The following is a 19,695-nucleotide window of genomic DNA, read 5'->3' as shown; positions in this document are numbered from 1 at the left end:
TTAGAGTAAGCTGGACATTTTCTTTTGATTCAGATTCCAATCCTGTAAGACTTAGTAACAAAGGAAATCATTGTAAAAATGTTGGCATCATAACAATGATTGACAAAAAAAACGATATTGAACTTCAGATTTTTGATATTTAATTTGTTCTGACGTAATCTGTTAAATTGACAGTGCATGATACGAAATGTTCAATATAAGTGTACTAAAATCTGCCTTAGACTCTTTTATTAATGTAATATCACACTGTCGGAATTGTACTTTCTCTATGAAATAAAATTGAGAATGGAAATGGGGAATGTGTCAAAGAGACAACAACCCGACCACAGAACAGACAACAGCAGAAGGCCACCAACAGGTCTTCAATGCAGCGAGAAATTCCCGCACCCGGAGGCGTCCTTCAGCTGGCCCCTAAACAAATATATATACTAGTTCAGTGATAATGAACGCCATACTAAACTCCAAATTGTACACAAGAAACTAAAATTAAAAATAATACAAGACTAACAAAGGCTAGAGGCTCCTGACTTGGGACAGGCGCAAAAATGCGGCGGGGTTAAACATGTTTATGAGATCTCAACCCTCCCCCTATACCTCTAGCCAATGTAGAAAAGTAAACGCATAACAATACGCACATTAAAATTCAGTTCAAGAGAAGTCCGAGTCTGATGTCAGAAGATGTAACCAAAGAAAATAAACAAAATGACAATAATACATAAATAACAACAGACTACTAGCAGTTAACTGACATGCCAGCTCCAGACTTCAATTAAACTGATTGAAAGATTATGTCTTCATCATATGAATATCAGGCACAATCCTTCCCGTTAGGGGTTTAGTATCATACCATCATAACATATACGAGAAGAACATAACCCGTGTCATGCCAACAACTGGTTTTTAAATAAATGAAAGCATGTTTCCTAATACCGTATGTTGACAATGGTAAAACACAAAGATTGACACGAGAAATCTTGAGTACGCTTTCAAAGCACAATTGAGTTTAAATAGTTACTTGAAATGAACGTTAGATAAAGGTATCAGTGGTATAGTTAGCATTTTTGAAGAATTTCTGAAAGGCTAAATCCTTTTTACTAAGTAACAGGTCATATCAATCAATGCATCATACAAGACAATAATAGTGATGAAGGGATTTTCTTTATTATTTTGGTAACACCTAGAACTTTTTTTACTAGGTCGTTGGGCATATTGATGACAAGTATTGATTGCCTGAGGCGCAAATGCTTTAGTCCTGGGCGTCAGGCTTGTGGATTTTTTAACCCATGCAGCCACTAGATATGTACACGTTAAATGCGTTTTGTTTTTCAGGAAAATCTTTTTTTAACTAAGACTTTTCCATGAAACAACTTTTCACAGAATTGTTGACAATTATAAGAGTTGATCTAATTTGTATAACTTATGAAAAAGATAACATTGAAGTGATTTATTGTTCCAGGGTATCGGTAGGCGTTATGCCAATGTTGTATGTAAAAAGGCTGATGTTGACATTTCCAAGAGAGCAGGAGAACTAAGTGAAGAAGAGGTTTGTTATAATTCCCAAATTAAAATGGATGGATGTTATGTTTGATGAAACTGGTTAGCCCCACCACATTGTTTAGTGCCTGTACCAAGTCAGGCTATCCAGACCTTGTGTGGTCTGTTGTGCAATATATATATATATTAATTAAGAATTGAATGCCTATTTTTGTAAATTTATTTGGGTGTAAAACAAGGTTGGCAAAAAAGCAGTCAATACTAGTATTGACATGCCGGCGGTAAATACCGGGAAATACTGGCTAATACTGGTCAATTGAATTTTTGATAGGACTTTAATATAAAAACATAAAGGTAAATGGATAGATATAGTCACAAGGCAGAAAGTCACTTATTTACTACATTGTACTAAGACAAGAAGTCACAATTAATTAGTTCATGAACATGGTTTAATGAAGATTTATCAAATATTAATTTAATCATACAACAGATATAGTTATTAACACCATATGAAGTCAGTCACTTAAAAGAGACTATATAACATCTGGTTTTCTTGACAGTTATTTTGAAAGATGCAATTAAAAAAAAAAAATTTTTAAATTGGTTTTATACATATATATGTTATATACTTGTCATGTTTATTAAAAAAAAAATTTCCTGCATTTAGAAGATTTTTATCATGCTGTTGAATAGTCAGGAATTAATTCATTGTTTAAAACAATCTTCAGAAATCACTTTTATGTCAGTGGCGGATCCAGGGGGTGGTTCAGGCGGTTGGAACCCCCCCTTTTTTTTGACGATCAATGCATTTGAATGGGGACATATAGTTGGAACCCCCGCTTTATCCTGGGTAAGGAACCCCCCCTTTTATAAATGGCTGGATCTGCCCCTGTATGTCAACATTTATTAGGGGACAGTTGTTACAGTGATTAAACTTTTGACACCTGTTAGCCATATAATAGGTAATGCTCTGATAATCTATATTGCTAGTCACTTGTAATTCTATTTACCTGTAAAATTCACCCCCACTTTTATAAATGGCTGGATCCGCCCCTGTATGTCAACATTTATTAGGGGACAGTTGTTAGTGATTAAACTTTTGACACCTGTTAGTCATATAATAGGTAATGCTCTGATAATCTATATTGCTAGTCACTTGTAATTCTATTTACCTGTAAAATTCAAACCTTTTCAAGAAAAAATATCTTGATTTATACATGTTAAAATAACTGATATAGCAAGTTAAATATGTATACCAAAAATATGCAATATCATTACCCCTAAGAACTAAATTAATCATTTGTAATGTTTTAATGATTAATAACATACCAATATCATTCATTTTTATAAACTGAATCATGCCAAAGGAATAAAGTTTTCCCTCATCAACCAATTTTTATACAACCGCAAAAAAAATTTTGTGGTCGTATATTGGTATGACGTTGGCGTCGTCGTCGTCCGAAGACACATTGGTTTTCGCACTCTAACTTTAGTTTAAGTGAATGGATCTTTATGAAATTTTACCACAAGGTTCAATACCACAAAAGGAAGGTTGGGATTGATTTTGGGGGTTATGGTAATAACAGTAAAGGAATTGGGGGCCAAAAAGGGGACAAAAATAAGCATTTTTATACGACCGCAAAAAATTTTTGTGGTCGTATATTGGTATGACGTTGGCGTCGTCGTCGTCCAAATACATATTGGTTTTCGCACTCTAACTTTAGTTTAAGTGAATGGATCTTTTTGAAATTTGACCATAAGGTTAAATACCACAAAAGGAAGGTTGGGATTGATTTTGGGGGTTATGGTACCAACAGTTAAGGAATTAGGGGCCAAAAAGGGGCCAAAAATGAGCATTTTCTAGTTTCCAGACAATAACTGTGGAACGGTGTATGGATCTCTCTGAAATTATACTACAAGTTTCCATACCACAAAGGGATGGTTAGGATTTGCTTTGGGGGGTTATGGCTCAAACCGTTTAGGAATTAGGGGCAAAAAAGGGGGAAAAACAAGGTTGTCCTGGTTAATGGACAAATACTTTAGTACAAAACATAATTTAAAGCAGTGTAAGGGAGATAAATCAAATACATCATTGAAATTATCTCCCTTACACTGCTTTTAAATTATGTATAAAGTAATGGTTAATGAACAATAAAGATAATCTAAAACAGTGTAAGGGAGGTAATCCAAATACAACGTTTTGGTTACTTCCCTTACACTGCTTTTAAATTATGTTTAAAGAAATGCATATTTATAAAGGAAGACCAGTAAAAATATCTGCAAATGTTTTCATCTTTTTTTTTTACAAAAAAATCCATATGAAAGATTTGACACTTTATTTTTATTAATTCTATTATAAAATAGATTAAGTTAGCACTATGGTAAATTTAAATGGGTAATTATGGTTGCCAACTCCATTGGAAATTTGAATTGAGATTATGACCATATCTTGAGGGAAAGAATTTTTTTGGGGGAAAAAAGGGGGGGGGGGGATAAAAAGAAATTGTGGGGGGCCAATTTTTTCTCATTTCAGATTTCAGAAATTAAAAAGAATTATTCTTCAAATATTATTTTTTTTTCAAATTTCAAATATTGAAAAATTTCAAGAAGTAATCTTTAATTGCACAGTATGGCGCATTAGATTTGTAAAATCTTTGATCACATTTATTTATTTGTTATGCCGAATCTAACAGTGTATTTAGATTTTTAATTTTGGGTCCAGTTTTCAAATTGGTCTACATTAATGTCCAAAGGGTCCAAAATTAAACTTTGTTTGATTTTAGCAAAAATTGAATATATGAGGTTCTTTGATATGCTGAATCTAAACATGTATTTAGATTTTTGATTTTTGGCCCAGTTTTCAAGTTGGTCCAAATTGGGGTCCAAAATTAAACTTTGTTTGATTTCAACAAAAATTGAATATATTGGGTTCTTTGATATGCTGAATCTAACCATGTATTTAGATTTTTTATTTGTGGACCACGTTATCTAATTGGTTCATATTGAGGTCAAAAGGGTCCAAAATTAAACTTTGTTTGATTTCATCTAAAATTGAATTATTGGGGTTCTTTGATATTCCAAATCTAACCGTGTATTTAGGTTTTTAATTTTGGGTCCTGTTTTTTAAATTGGTCTACATTGAGGTCCAAAGGGTCCAAAATTAAACTTAGTTTGATTTTAACAAAAATTGAATTCTTGGGGTTCTTTGATTTGCTGAATCTAAACATGTGTTTAGATTTTTGATTATGGGCCCAGTTTTCAAGTTGGTCCAAGATAGGGTCCAGTATTTAAACTTTGTTTGATTTCAACAAAAATTGAATATATGGGGTTTTTTGATATGCTGAATCTAAACATGTATTTAGATTTTTGATTATGGGCCCAGTTTTCAAGTTGGTCCAAATTGGGGTCCAAAATTAAACTTTGTTTGATTTCAACAAAAATTGAATATATGAGGTTCTTTGATATGCTGAATCTAACCATGTATTTAGATTTTTTATTTGTAGGCCCCGCTATCAAATTGGTTCATATTGAGGTCAAAAGGGTCCAAAATTAAACTTTGTTTGATTTCATCGAAAATTGAATTATTGGGGTTCTTTGATATGCCAAATCTAACCGTGTTTTTAGATTTTTAATTTGGGTCCCGTTTTTTAAATTGGTCTTCATTGAGGTCCAAAGGGTCCAAAATTAAACTTAGTTTGATTTTAACAAAAATTGAATTCTTGGGGTTCTTTGATATGCTGAATCTAAACATGTGTTTAGATTTTTGATTATGGGCCCAGTTTTCAAGTTGGTCCAAGTTGGGGTCCAAAATTAAACTTTTTTTGATTTCAACAAAAATTGAATATATGGGGTTCTTTGATATGCTGAATCTAACCATGAATTTAGAATTTTTATTTGTGGGCCCCGCTATCAAATTGGTTCATATTGAGGTCAAAAGGGTCCAAAATTAAACTTTGTTTGATTTCATCAAAAATTGAATTATTGGGGTTCTTTGATATTCCAAATCTAACCGTGTATTTAGATTTTTAATTTTAAGTCCCGTTTTTTAAATTGGTCTACATTAAGGTCCAAAGGGTCCAAAATTAAACTTAGTTTGATTTTAGCAAAAATTGAATTCTTGGGGTTCTTTGATATGCTGAATCTAAACATGTATTTAGATTTTTGATTTTTGGCCCAGTTTTCAAGTTGGTCCAAATTGGGGTCCAAAATTAAACTTTGTTTGATTTCAACAAAAATTGAATATATTGGGTTCTTTGATATGCTGAATCTAACCATGTATTTAGATTTTTTATTTGTGGACCACGTTATCTAATTGGTTCATATTGAGGTCAAAAGGGTCCAAAATTAAACTTTGTTTGATTTCATCTAAAATTGAATTATTGGGGTTCTTTGATATTCCAAATCTAACCGTGTATTTAGGTTTTTAATTTTGGGTCCTGTTTTTTAAATTGGTCTACATTAAGGTCCAAAGGGTCCAAAATTAAACTTAGTTTGATTTTAACAAAAATTGAATTCTTGGGGTTCTTTGATTTGCTGAATCTAAACATGTGTTTAGATTTTTGATTATGGGCCCAGTTTTCAAGTTGGTCCAAGATAGGGTCCAGTATTTAAACTTTGTTTGATTTCAACAAAAATTGAATATATGGGGTTCTTTGATATGCTGAATCTAAACATGTATTTAGATTTTTGATTATGGGCCCAGTTTTCAAGTTGGTCCAAATTGGGGTCCAAAATTAAACTTTGTTTGATTTCAACAAAAATTGAATATATGAGGTTCTTTGATATGCTGAATCTAACAATGTATTTAGATTTTTTATTTGTAGGCCCCGCTATCAAATTGGTTCATATTGAGGTCAAAAGGGTCCAAAATTAAACTTTGTTTGATTTCATCGAAAATTGAATTATTGGGGTTCTTTGATATGCCAAATCTAACCGTGTTTTTAGATTTTTAATTTGGGTCCCGTTTTTTAAATTGGTCTTCATTGAGGTCCAAAGGGTCCAAAATTAAACTTAGTTTGATTTTAACAAAAATTGAATTCTTGGGGTTCTTTGATATGCTGAATCTAAACATGTGTTTAGATTTTTGATTATGGGCCCAGTTTTCAAGTTGGTCCAAGTTGGGGTCCAAAATTAAACTTTTTTTGATTTCAACAAAAATTGAATATATGGGGTTCTTTGATATGCTGAATCTAACCATGAATTTAGAATTTTTATTTGTGGGCCCCGCTATCAAATTGGTTCATATTGAGGTCAAAAGGGTCCAAAATTAAACTTTGTTTGATTTCATCAAAAATTGAATTATTGGGGTTCTTTGATATTCCAAATCTAACCGTGTATTTAGATTTTTAATTTTAAGTCCCGTTTTTTAAATTGGTCTACATTAAGGTCCAAAGGGTCCAAAATTAAACTTAGTTTGATTTTAGCAAAAATTGAATTCTTGGGGTTCTTTGATATGCTGAATCTAAACATGTGTTTAGATTTTTGATTATGGGCCCAGTTTTTAAGTTTGTCCAAGTTGGGGTCCAAAATTAAACTTTGTTTGATTTTAACAAAAATTGAATATATGGGGTTCTTTGATATGCTGAATCTAACCATGTATTTTGATTTTGGACATTGGACCATAATAGGTAAATTAAAAAAATTCAAGTTCTTAGACCACATTCTTTCTGTGTCAGAAACCTATGCTGTGTCAAATATTTAATAACAATCCAAATTCAGAGCTGTATCAAGCTTGAATGTTGTGTCCATACTTGCCCCAACTGTTCAGGGTTCGACCTCTGGGGTCGTATCAAGCTGCGACCCAGCGAAGCATTTTATTGTAACTTCCAGACATAACTTGTGTGTTAGTGTATGGATCTCTCTGACATTGTACCACAAGGTTCCATATCACTAAAGGAATGCTGGGATTGATTTTTGGGGTAATTGCCTCCAAATTTTAGGAATTAGGGGCCAAAAAAGGGGCAAAAAACAAGCATTTTTCTAGTTTCATGACAATAAATTGTGTGTATATGTATGGATCGTTCTGAAATTGTACTACAAGGTTCCATATCACAAAGGGAAAGCTGGGTTTGAGTTTTGGGGTAATTGCCCTAAACGTTTAGGAATTGGGGGCCAAAAAGGGGCCAAAAAACACATTTTTTTCTAGTTTCCAGACAATAACTTGTGTTCAAGTGTATGGATCTCTCTGAAATTGTACTGCAAGGTACCATACCACAAAGGGAAGGCTGGGATTGAGTTTGGGGGTGATGAATCATAATGGGGGTTCAAAAAATTTTGGGGGGGGGGATTTATTTTTTTTTCCTTTTTATACGACCGCAAAAAAATTTTTGTGGTCGTATATTGGTATGGCGTTGGCGTCGTCGTCGTCCGAAGACACATTGGTTTTCGCACTCTAACTTTAGTTTAAGTGAATGGATCTTTATGAAATTTTACCACAAAGTTCAATACCACAAAAGGAAGGTTGGGATTGATTTTGGGGGTTATGGTAATAACAGTAAAGGAATTAGGGGCCAAAAATAAGCATTTTTGTAACTTCCAGACATAACTTGTGTGTTAGTGTATGGATCTCTCTGACATTGTACCACAAGGTTCCATATCACTAAAGGAATGCTAGGATTGATTTTGGGGGTAATTGCCTCCAAATTTTAGGAATTAGGGGCCAAAAAAGGGGCAAAAAACAAGCATTTTTCTAGTTTCATGACAATAACTTGTGTGTAAGTGTATGGATCTTTCTGAAATTGTACTACAAGGTTCCATATCACAAAGGGAAAGCTGGGTTTGAGTTTGGGGGTAATTGCCCTAAACGTTTAGGAATTTGGGGCCAAAAAGGGGCCAAAAAACACATTTTTTTCTAGTTTCCAGACAATAACTTGTGTTAAAGTGTATGAATCTCTCTGAAATTGTACTGCAAGGTACCATACCACAAAGGGAAGGCTGGGATTGAGTTTGGGGGTGATGAATCATAATGGGGGTTCAAAAAATTTTGGGGGGGGATTTATTTTTTTTTCCTTTTTTTCTTTTTTTCCTTTTTGTTTCTTTTAAAATTTTCCATTTTAAGTTGGTTATTTCTGATTTATATTTAAAATCAAATAATAATGATATGGTAGGAGATACACACCAAACAGGATGTGTAAATTATTATATAATAAGTATTGTGCAATAGCAAGAAATTTTCAATTGCACAGTATTGCACAATTGCAAGAAATCTTCAATTGCACAGTATTGCGCAATAGCAAGAAATCTTCAATTGCACAGTATTGCGCAATAGCAAGAAATATCCAATAGCACAATATTGCGCAATAGCAAGAAATTGTCAATTGTACAGTATTGCGCAATAGCAAGAAATATTTAATAGCACAGGATTGTGCAAAAGAAGATACTTCCTATAAATTGCTTATTTCTTGACCAATTTCAATGGGGTTTTATTCTTGATTTCATGGGGTTCTTTAATATGCTGAATCTAACTGTGTATTTAGTTTTTGGATTTTGGGCCCCGTTTTTAAATTGGTCCACATTGAGGTCCAAAGGGTCCAAAATTAAACTTTGTTTGATTTCATCAAAAATTGAATTATTGGGGTTCTTTGATATGCCGAATCTAACTGTGTATTTAGATTCTTAAATTTTGGTTCCGTTTTCAAATTGGTCTACATTAAGGTCCAAAGGGTCCAAAATTAAACTTAGTTTGATTTTAACAAAAATTGAATTCTTAGGGTTCTTTGATATGCTGAATCTAAACATGTATTTAGATTTTTGATTATGGGCCCAGTTTTCAAGTTGGTCCAAATCGGGGTCCAAAATTAAACTTTGTTTGATTTTAACAAAAATTGAATATATGGGGTTCTTTGATATGCTAAATCTAACCATGTATTTAGATTTTTGATTTTTGGGCCCCGTTATCAACTTTGTCCACATTGAGGTCAAAAGGGTCCAAAATTAAACTTTGTTTGATTTCATCAAAAATTGAATTATTGGGGTTCTTTGATATGCCGAATCTAACCGTGTATTTAGATTCTTAATTTTTGGTTCCGTTTTCAAATTGGTCTACATTAAGGTCCAAAGGGTCCAAAATTAAACTTAGTTTGATTTTAACAAAATTGAATTCTTAGGGTTCTTTGATATGCTGAATCTAAATATGTATTTAGATTTTTGATTATGGGCCCAGTTTTCAAGTTGGTCCAAATCGGGGTCCAAAATTAAACTTTGTTTGATTTCAACAAAAATTGAATATATGGGGTTCTTTGATATGCTGAATCTAACCATGTATTTAGATTTTTGATTTTTGGGCCCCGTTATCAACTTTGTCCACATTGAGGTCAAAAGGGTCCAAAATTAAACTTTGTTTGATTTCATCAAAAATTGAATTCTTGGGGTTCTTTGATATGCTGAATCTAACCATGTATTTAGATTTTGGATATTGGACCATAATAGGTGAATGTCCAATTTAAAATTTTTAAGTTCTTAGACCACATTCAATCTGTGTTAGAAACCTATGCTGTGTCAAATATTTAATCACAATCCAAATCCAAAGCTGTATCAAGCTTGAATGTTGTGTCCATACTTCCCCCAACTGTTCAGGGTTCGACCTCTGCGGTCGTATCAAGCTGCGCCCTGCGGAGCATTTTATTTTTCTTTTTTTCCTTTTTTGTTTCTTTTAAAATTTTCCATTTTAAGTTGGTTATTTCTGATTTATATTTAAAATCAAATAATAATGATATGGTAGGAGATACACACCAAACAGGATGTGTAAATTATTATATAATAAGTATTGTGCAATAGCAAGAAATTTTCAATTGCACAGTATTGCACAATAGCAAGAAATCTTCAATTGCACAGTATTGCGCAATAGCAAGAAATCTTCAATTGCACAGTATTGCGCAATAGCAAGAAATATCCAATAGCACAATATTGCGCAATAGCAAGAAATTGTCAATTGTACAGTATTGCGCAATAGCAAGAAATATTTAATAGCACAGGATTGTGCAAAAGAAGATACTTCCTATAAATTGCTTATTTCTTGACCAATTTCAATGGGGTTTTATTCTTGATTTCATGGGGTTCTTAAATATGCTGAATCTAACCGTGTATTTAGTTTTTATACGACCGCAAAAATTGAAAATTTTTTGGTCGTATATTGGTATGACGTTGGCGTCGTCGTCGTCGTCGTCGTCGTCGTCGTCGTCGTCGTCGTCTGGCGTCGTCCGGCGTCGTCCGAAGACACATTGGTTTTCGCACTCTAACTTTAGTTTAAGTGAATGGATCTCCATGAAATTTTACCATAAGGTTCAATACCACGAAAGGAAGGTGGGGATTGATTTTGGGGGTTATGGTACCAACAGTTAAGGAATTAGGGGCCAAAAAGGGGCCAAAAATAAGCATTTTTGTAACTTCCAGACAATAACTTGTGTGTAAGTGTATGGATCTCTCTGACATTGTACCACAAGGTTCCATATCACAAAGGGAAGGCTGTAATTGATTTTGGGGGTAATTGCCTCAAAATTTTAGGAATTAGGGGCCAAAAAAGGGGCAAAAAACAAGCATTTTTCTAGTTTCATGACAATAACTTGTGTGTAAGTGTTTGGATATTTCTGAAATTGTACTACAAGGTTCAATATCACAAAGGGAAAGCTGGAATTGAGTTTGGGGGTAATTGCCCGAAACGTTTAGGAATTGGGGGCCAAAAAGGGGCCAAAAATAAGCATTTTTCTAGTTTCCAGACAATAACTTGTGTTCAAGTGTATGGATCTCTCTGAAATTGTACTGCAAGGTACCATACCACAAAGGGAAGGCTGGGATTGAGTTTGGGGGTGATGAATCATAAGGGGGTTCAAAAAATTAGGGGGGGGGATTTTTTTTTTTATTTTTTTTTCTTTTTTTCCTTTTTTTTTTCTTTTAAAATTTTCCATTTTAAGTTGATTATTTCTGATTAATATTTAAAAGCAAATAATAATGATATGGTAGGAGATACACACCAAACAGGATGTGTAAATTATTATATAATAAGTATTGTGCAATAGCAAGAAATTTTCAATTGCACAGTATTGCACAATTGCAAGAAATCTTCAATTGCACAGTATTGCGCAATAGCAAGAAATCTTCAATTGCACAGTATTGCGCAGTAGCAAGAAATGTCCAATAGCACAATATTGTGCAATAGCAAGAAATTGTCAATTGTACAGTATTGCACAATAGCAAGAAATATTCAATTGCACAGTATTGTGCAAAAGAAGATACTTCGTATAAATTGCTTATTTCTTGATCAATTTCAATGGGGTTTTATTCTTGAATTCTTGGGGTTCTTTAATATGCTGAATCTAACCGTGTATTATGTTTTTGGATTTTGGGCCCCGTTTTTAAATTGGTCCAAAAGGGTCCAAAATTTAACTTTGTTTGATTTCATCAAAAATTGAATTATTGGGGTTCTTTGATATGCCGAATCTAACCGTGTATTTAGATTCTTAATTTTTGGTTCCATTTTCAAATTGGTCTACATTAAGGTCAAAAGGGTCCAAAATTAAACTTAGTTTGATTTTAACAAAAATTGAATTTTTAGGGTACTTTGATATGCTGAATCTAAACATGTATTTAGATTTTTGATTATGGGCCCAGTTTTCAAGTTGGTCCAAATCGGGGTCCAAAATTAAACTTTGTTTGATTTCAACAAAAATTGAATATATGGGGTTCTTTGATATGCTAAATCTAACCATGTATTTAGATTTTTGATTTTTGGGCCCCGTTATCAACTTTGTCCACATTGAGGTCAAAAGGGTCCAAAATTAAACTTTGTTTGATTTCATCAAAAATTGAATTCTTGGGGTTCTTTGATATGCTGAATCTAACCATGTATTTAGATTTTTTATTTGTGGACCCGCTATCAAATTGGTTCATATTGAGGTCAAAAGGGTCCAAAATTAAACTTTGTTTGATTTCATCAAAAATTGAATTATTGGGGTTCTTTGAAATGCCAAATCTAACCGTGTATTTAGATTTTTAATTTTGGGTCCCGTTTTTAAATTGGTCTACATTAAGGTCCAAAGGGTCCAAAATTAAACTTAGTTTGATTTTAACAAAAATTGAATTCTTGGGGTTCGTTGATATGCTGAATCTAAACATGTGTTTAGATTTTTGATTATGGGCCCAGTTTTCAAGTTGGTCCAAGTTGGGGTCCAAAATTAAACTTTGTTTGATTTCAACAAAAATTGAATATTGGGTTCTTTGATATGCTGAATCTAAACATGTATTTAGATTTTAGATTTTTGGCCCAGTTTTCAAGTTGGTCCAAATTGGGGTCCAAAATTAAACTTTGTTTGATTTCAACAAAAATTGAATATATGGGGTTCTTTGATATGCTGAATCTTACCATGTATTTAGATTTTTTATTTGTGGGCCCGCTATCAAATTGGTTCATATTGAGGTCAAAAGGGTCCAAAATTAAACTTTGTTTGATTTCATCAAAAATTTAATTATTGGGGTTCTTTGATATGCCAAATCTAACCGTGTATTTAGATTTTTAATTTTGGGTCCCGTTTTTTAAATTGGTCTACATTAAGGTCCAAAGGGTCCAAAATTAAACTTAGTTTGATTTTAACAAAAATTGAATTTTTGGGGTACTTTGATATGCTGAATCTAAACATGTGTTTAGATTTTTGATTATGGGACCAGTTTTCAAGTTGGTCCAAGTTGGGGTCCAAAATTAAACTTTGTTTGATTTCAACAAAAATTGAATATATGGGGTTCTTTGATATGCTGAATCTAAACATGTATTTAGATTTTAGATTTTTGGCCCAGTTTTCAAGTTGGTCCAAATTGGGGTTCAAAATTAAACTTTGTTTGATTTCAACAAAAATTGAATATATGGGGTTCTTTGATATGCTGAATCTTACCATGTATTTAGATTTTTTATTTTGTGGGCCTGCTATCAAATTGGTTCATATTGAGGTCAAAAGGGTCCAAAATTAAACTTTGTTTGATTTCATCAACAATTGAATTATTGGGGTTCTTTGATATGCCAAATCTAACCGTGTTTTTAGATTTTTAATTTTGGGTCCCGTTTTTTAAATTGGTCTACATTAAGGTCCAAAGGGTCCAAAATTAAACTTAGTTTGATTTTAACAAAAATTGAATTCTTGGGGTACTTTGATATGCTGAATTTAAACATGTGTTTAGATTTTTGATTATGGGACCAGTTTTCAAGTTTGTCCAAGTTGGGGTCCAAAATTAAACTTTGTTTGATTTCAACAAAAATTGAATATATGGGGTTCTTTGATATGCTGAATCTAACCATGTATTTTGATTTTGGACATTGGACCATAATAGGTAAATTAAAAAAATTGAAGTTCTTAGACCACATTCATTCTGTGTCAGAAACCTATGCTGTGTCAAATATTTAATTACAATCCAAATTCAGTGCTGTATCAAGCTTGAATGTTGTGTCCATACTTGCCCCAACTGTTCAGGGTTCGACCTCTGCGGTCGTATCAAGCTGCGCCCAGCGAAGCATTTTATTGGATTTTGGGCCCCGTTTTTAAATTGGTCCACATTGAGGTCCAAAGGGTCCAAAATTAAACTTTGTTTGATTTCATCAAAAATTGAATTATTGGGGTTCTTTGATATGCCGAATCTAACTGTGTATTTAGATTCTTAAATTTGGTTCCGTTTTCAAATTGGTCTACATTAAGGTCCAAAGGGTCCAAAATTAAACTTAGTTTGATTTTAACAAAAATTGAATTCTTAAGGTTCTTTGATATGCTGAATCTAAACATGTATTTAGATTTTTGATTATGGGCCCAGTTTTCAAGTTGGTCCAAATCGGGGTCCAAAATTAAACTTTGTTTGATTTCAACAAAAATTGAATATATGGGGTTCTTTGATATGCTGAATCTAACCATGTATTTAGATTTTTGATTTTTGGGCCCCGTTATCAACTTTGTCCACATTGAGGTCAAAAGGGTCCAAAATTAAACTTTGTTTGATTTCATCAAAAATTGAATTATTGGGGTTCTTTGATATGCCGAATCTAACCGTGTATTTAGATTCTTAATTTTTGGTTCCGTTTTCAAATTGGTCTACATTAAGGTCCAAAGGGTCCAAAATTAAACTTAGTTTGATTTTAACAAAAATTGAATTCTTAGGGTTCTTTGATATGCTGAATCTAAATATGTATTTAGATTTTTGATTATGGGCCCAGTTTTCAAGTTGGTCCAAATCGGGGTCCAAAATTAAACTTTGTTTGATTTCAACAAAAATTGAATATATGGGGTTCTTTGATATGCTGAATCTAACCATGTATTTAGATTTTTGATTTTTGGGCCCCGTTATCAACTTTGTCCACATTGAGGTCAAAAGGGTCCAAAATTAAACTTTGTTTGATTTCATCAAAAATTGAATTCTTGGGGTTCTTTGATATGCTGAATCTAACCATGTATTTAGATTTTGGATATTGGACCATAATAGGTGAATGTCCAATTTAAAATTTTTAAGTTCTTAGACCACATTCAATCTGTGTTAGAAACCTATGCTGTGTCAAATATTTAATCACAATCCAAATCCAAAGCTGTATCAAGCTTGAATGTTGTGTCCATACTTCCCCCAACTGTTCAGGGTTTGACCTCTGCGGTCGTATCAAGCTGCACCCTGTGGAGCATTTTATTTTACTAGAATTGATAGATACATTTGTAAATCAGTCAAAAGAAGCATGAACATTTCAATTGACCAGTATTTGCCAGTATTGACCACTTAGGGAGTATTGCCTGGGGTGGTAAATACCGGGGGCGGTAAATACAGCCCAACCTTGGTGTAAAAGAATTGACTGAAGTACATTTTGTATGAAGCGCAGAAGTGTTTCATTCTAAAAATGTGCCCACGGTCAACGCTTTTACAACCCTATAAAATTACTAAACTCAGCATTCAATACTTATAATTACATTTTTTTTCTGGGATCATCAAAACATGATTTCAATCAAGTTTTTCTTTTATTTACCTGTGCACTTTATTGTGGAAGCTCGTTAATTTCAGAATGACGTGAGATTGCTGTTAGCCAATCAAAAAAACGTATTATAATGAAACATACATGTAATGTAATTATTGTACCATAAGTCTAGATTTTTTAACTGCTAACTCACAAGGGTACAGTGTTCCTTAATGGTCTGTGTTTTCCCCCCTAAATACTTTATTTGGTTGGTGGAGAAACTAAAAATTAAGTTTTAATTATTTATTATGAAACAACTGTTTGAGCATGTAATTAGCATCAACTTTTACAAACAAAACTAACATATAAAATAATCAAAACAGAGTTGATATAAACCATATGGGATTAATATGAAGAAAACAAAATGTCATTTTGCACTCCTCATTTTTTTATACGCCCGTTTACGGGACGTATTATGGTATACCTCTGTCCGTCCATCCGTCTGTCTGTCGTCAACATGTCGGACATTAACTGAAAAATGCTTTCACCAATTTGCATAAAACTTTGGTGAATTGTTTATATCTATTGACGTGAGCCCCCTATCGTTTTTTTATAAAATTTAGATTTCACGTTTCTGAGTTGTGGGGTTTTATTCATTAAAAAAAGGGGGATTTTCCAGTTTTCGGACAATAAGTCAAGAATGCTATCACTAACTTGCAAGATTGTGGTGAATTGTTTATATCTATTGACATGAGCTCCCTTTCGATTTTTATAAATTTGAGATTTTACGTTTCCGAGTTACAGGGTTTTATTCATAAAAAAAGGGGGTATTTTCCAGTTTTCGGACCAAAACTCCAAAATGCTTTCAGCAATTCTTATGAAACCTTAGTGAATTGTTTGTTTTTATTGATGTAAGCTCCTTTTAGAATTTTATAAATTTTACATTTTACATTTCTGAGTTATGGGGTTTTATTCATTAAAAAAAGGGGTGATTTTCAAGTTTTCGGGCAATAACTCAAAAATGCTGTCACCAATTCTCAGGAAACTTTGGTGAATTGTTAATATCTATTGATGTAAGCTCCCTTTTTATTTTCATAAATTTCTAATATGACATTGAGAATTAATTGAACTTTATTTGTTTATAGTCTGACAACAGATATACTAAGTATTGCACAACAGCAAGAAATCAAGTGAATATAAATTCAATTCATATAACCAATTTCATGTTCTTTGACTACATTTATTCAGAAACCTATAATATGTCAAATATTTAATTACAATCCAAATTCAGACCTGAATCAAGCTTGAATATTGTGTCCATTTTTGCCCCAACTGTTCAGGGTTGGACCTCTGTGGGCGTATCTAGCTGCGCTCAGCGAAGCAGTTTATTCTGTATTAAATAGGGACAATTGCATTAAAATGGTAGTTGGGAGGGGTACCGTATGCTTCTCTTTACCCATTTAACAAACTAAACCTGCATGGGAAAAAATCTTCAAAAGAAACTACAGATTTGTACCCCATATTTCATCATGAGATTACTTTAATTTTCGTAGTCTCCATTGATCAAATAGGGTATAAATACCTAACATAAAAAAAAATCTTGTTTGAAATTTGCAGAAAATTAAATTTTTTATGAAGGGAAGTATGGCATATTCCAGAAATTCTAAATCATAACCCATCTAGACATACAAGCAATCAATGGTAATACAACTTTGACAATATTGGTAGATTTTTTTTTATTTAAGCCAGTTTATTTGACTTATTACAGTAATTCTAATTTTCCCCTTTGTTAATATGTTTTTTTGTATTTTTATTGTTTTCCACCTTTTAGATTGAAAAAGTCATCACCATCATGTCCAATCCAAGACAGTACAAAATCCCTGATTGGTTCCTCAACAGACAAAAAGATGTTAAGGATGGAAAATTCAGCCAAGTAATGTCCAATGCTCTGGATAACAAACTTCGAGAGGATTTAGAAAGACTGAAGAAAATCAGAGCACATAGAGGACTTCGACACTACTGGGGGTAAGTTTTGTTTAGTGAATGACAGAAATTTTTATAAATAACTGTAGTCAAGTTTTTACATTTTCCATTCAATAAATATGTATGTTACTTAAAATCTATTTTACAACTTTCCAAGCATTACCTATAAGAGTTTATAAAGGTATTAATCTAAGGGTCTGGAAACAGTCGTATTTTGCAGTCATGACCAAACTTATAGGTCCTTGATTCATATATATATTTTTTTTAAAGAAAATTTACAAAGCTCATACATAATTATCAATGCTGCTTTGTCAGAAATTGCATTTTTTGTTAAAAGTTAAAAAATCTTTATGCAATCTTTCGGTAATAAAAATTTCACTTGGTATTGTATGATAATCCACATGGCCGTTCAAGTTAATTTTAAATGCCCCCATGGCTATCAGGTTAATGCTCACTTATCATGTTTACCTTTGTTGACACCTCACAGAAATACTGACGAAGTACAGACGGTTGACTTTATCAAAGGCTATCGATAGCATATGAAATTTTATGCAGTTCATGCAGCAAAACCAATGATAGAATTTGGTTTATGTTGAGATGTCTGGTATGAGTTTGAAATTAAAAGATTTTGGCTTTCTATCCTACAATCTTCTAAATTACTGTGTACTTGGAGAGTGATTAAGGATAACCTGTTTTGTCTCTTTTTCAGATTGAGGGTCAGAGGTCAGCATACAAAGACCACAGGAAGACGTGGTAGAACTGTTGGTGTAGCCAAGAAGAAATAAACTTGTTAATAAAGGCAGTGAAAGGACTTACTTGTTGCAATATCTTTTATCCATGGCATGTGGATTGTCCAAAATTTGTCTTGCATTTTATGAATATAAATATTTTGTTTACATTTACTGGTCTGACGGATGCAAAAGCTAGATTTAAAACTGATACATATAAAAATACAATCGGCTCTTCTACAGTTTATTTTTGCATGACCTATAAATTTATGTGATACAAAAGTGGTATTATTTCTAGTGAATGTCTATGGTTTGACAGCATGTACCAAGATACCTCAGACATTTTATTACTCGTATTTGTTTTATGTATTCTAGAATTATCCACAAACGAAATATAACTTTGACATGATACTTTTAATACCAGTCTCAAAGGATTGTGTCCTATGACCTCAAATGCCTTTGTGTTTTTTACTATGAGGAGTTCAAAGTTCTGAGAAAGGAAAAAAAAATGTCATTTAAGTCTTCTATTGAGAACAAAATGAGAGAGAAAAAAACCTACCTGTTAGCATTTCTATTTTAACTTTGTAATGATTATTGACTCAATGGAAAAGAAATTTGGTATTGTTTACTTTGTACACATACCAAACATAAAAAAGATAAATAAGCCAGTGAGAATCAAACTTTAGAGTGTTAAACTTTTTCCAATTGAAACTAAACTGTACAATTACAGATTCTAATGTCAACTTTGCAGCCCACGTTATTTACAACTAAAATCCTGATGATGTATTCCTGTCTGAATATAGAAATGTTAGATACTATGCTATATGCAGTTTGTGGTCCCAACTTCTATATGCTTCATCAGATTTTCATGAAACCTTTGTGCATAACAAGATCCTAACATGAAGATGAGCAGAAAAATCATAGAATTTAACCACATTTGAGTATTGGGGATATTTTTCAATAACCTTGTCCTTCAGTTCATACATTCAACAAATATTCTCATCACACTTCTTGGAAACTACTGAAAAGAATGAACTTCATATTTGGTGGGCAGCTTGACAGTGATAAGTTGTTACATGTGGGCATTTTTTATGCCCCCACCATAGCGGAAGGGGGCATTAAGTTATACCCTTGTCCGTTGGTATGTCCCGAAATTTGTTTCCGTTCTCTAACTTTAGTTTGCCACCACCAAATGTTTTGAAACTTATGCACAATGCTTATTACCACAAAACACAGATCAAGTTTGAATTTTGGTGGCATCACTTTTACCGTTCTAGAGTTATGCCCCTTTACAAATGGAAAAATTGCTGAATTTTATATTTCCGTTCTCTTACTTTAGTTTGCCTCAACCAAACTTATACACAATGCTTATTACCACAAAACACAAGATTAATTTTGAATTTTGGTAGCGTCACTTTTTTACCATTCTTGAGTTATGTCCCTTTATAATGTATGCAAGCAAGGCATAATGGGACACATTCCCCATCTATTTTAGATAACCACTCCCTGTTTGCAGACAATTTGAATTTTGCTATTATTAAGTTTTGGCAAGTTAAATTTAAACTCCAATAGGGTAGAACATTAGCA

The 19,695-nt window shown here is 32.8% G+C and overlaps 1 protein-coding gene across 3 annotated transcripts in view; it reads left to right on the top strand.

Annotated features, from left to right (window-relative positions):
• Positions 1-18,191, top strand: part of LOC127728151 (40S ribosomal protein S18) — an 821,762-nt gene extending 803,571 nt beyond the window's left edge. For all 3 annotated transcript variants that reach the window (XM_052235401.1, XM_052235399.1, XM_052235400.1), the window contains exons 3-5: positions 1,457-1,543; positions 17,229-17,422; positions 18,090-18,191. In XM_052235401.1, coding sequence (XP_052091361.1) covers positions 1,457-1,543; positions 17,229-17,422; positions 18,090-18,165 — 357 coding nt within the window. In that variant the 3' untranslated portion in view covers positions 18,166-18,191. The remainder of the gene's footprint in view (positions 1-1,456; positions 1,544-17,228; positions 17,423-18,089) is intronic.
• Positions 18,192-19,695: the final 1,504 nt, after the last annotated feature.

This window comes from Mytilus californianus, unplaced genomic scaffold, assembly GCF_021869535.1.
Source record: "Mytilus californianus isolate M0D057914Y unplaced genomic scaffold, xbMytCali1.0.p SCAF_2, whole genome shotgun sequence".
Taxonomy (NCBI): Eukaryota; Metazoa; Mollusca; class Bivalvia; order Mytilida; family Mytilidae; genus Mytilus; species Mytilus californianus.
This window is presented reverse-complemented; position numbering and strand designations above follow the sequence as displayed.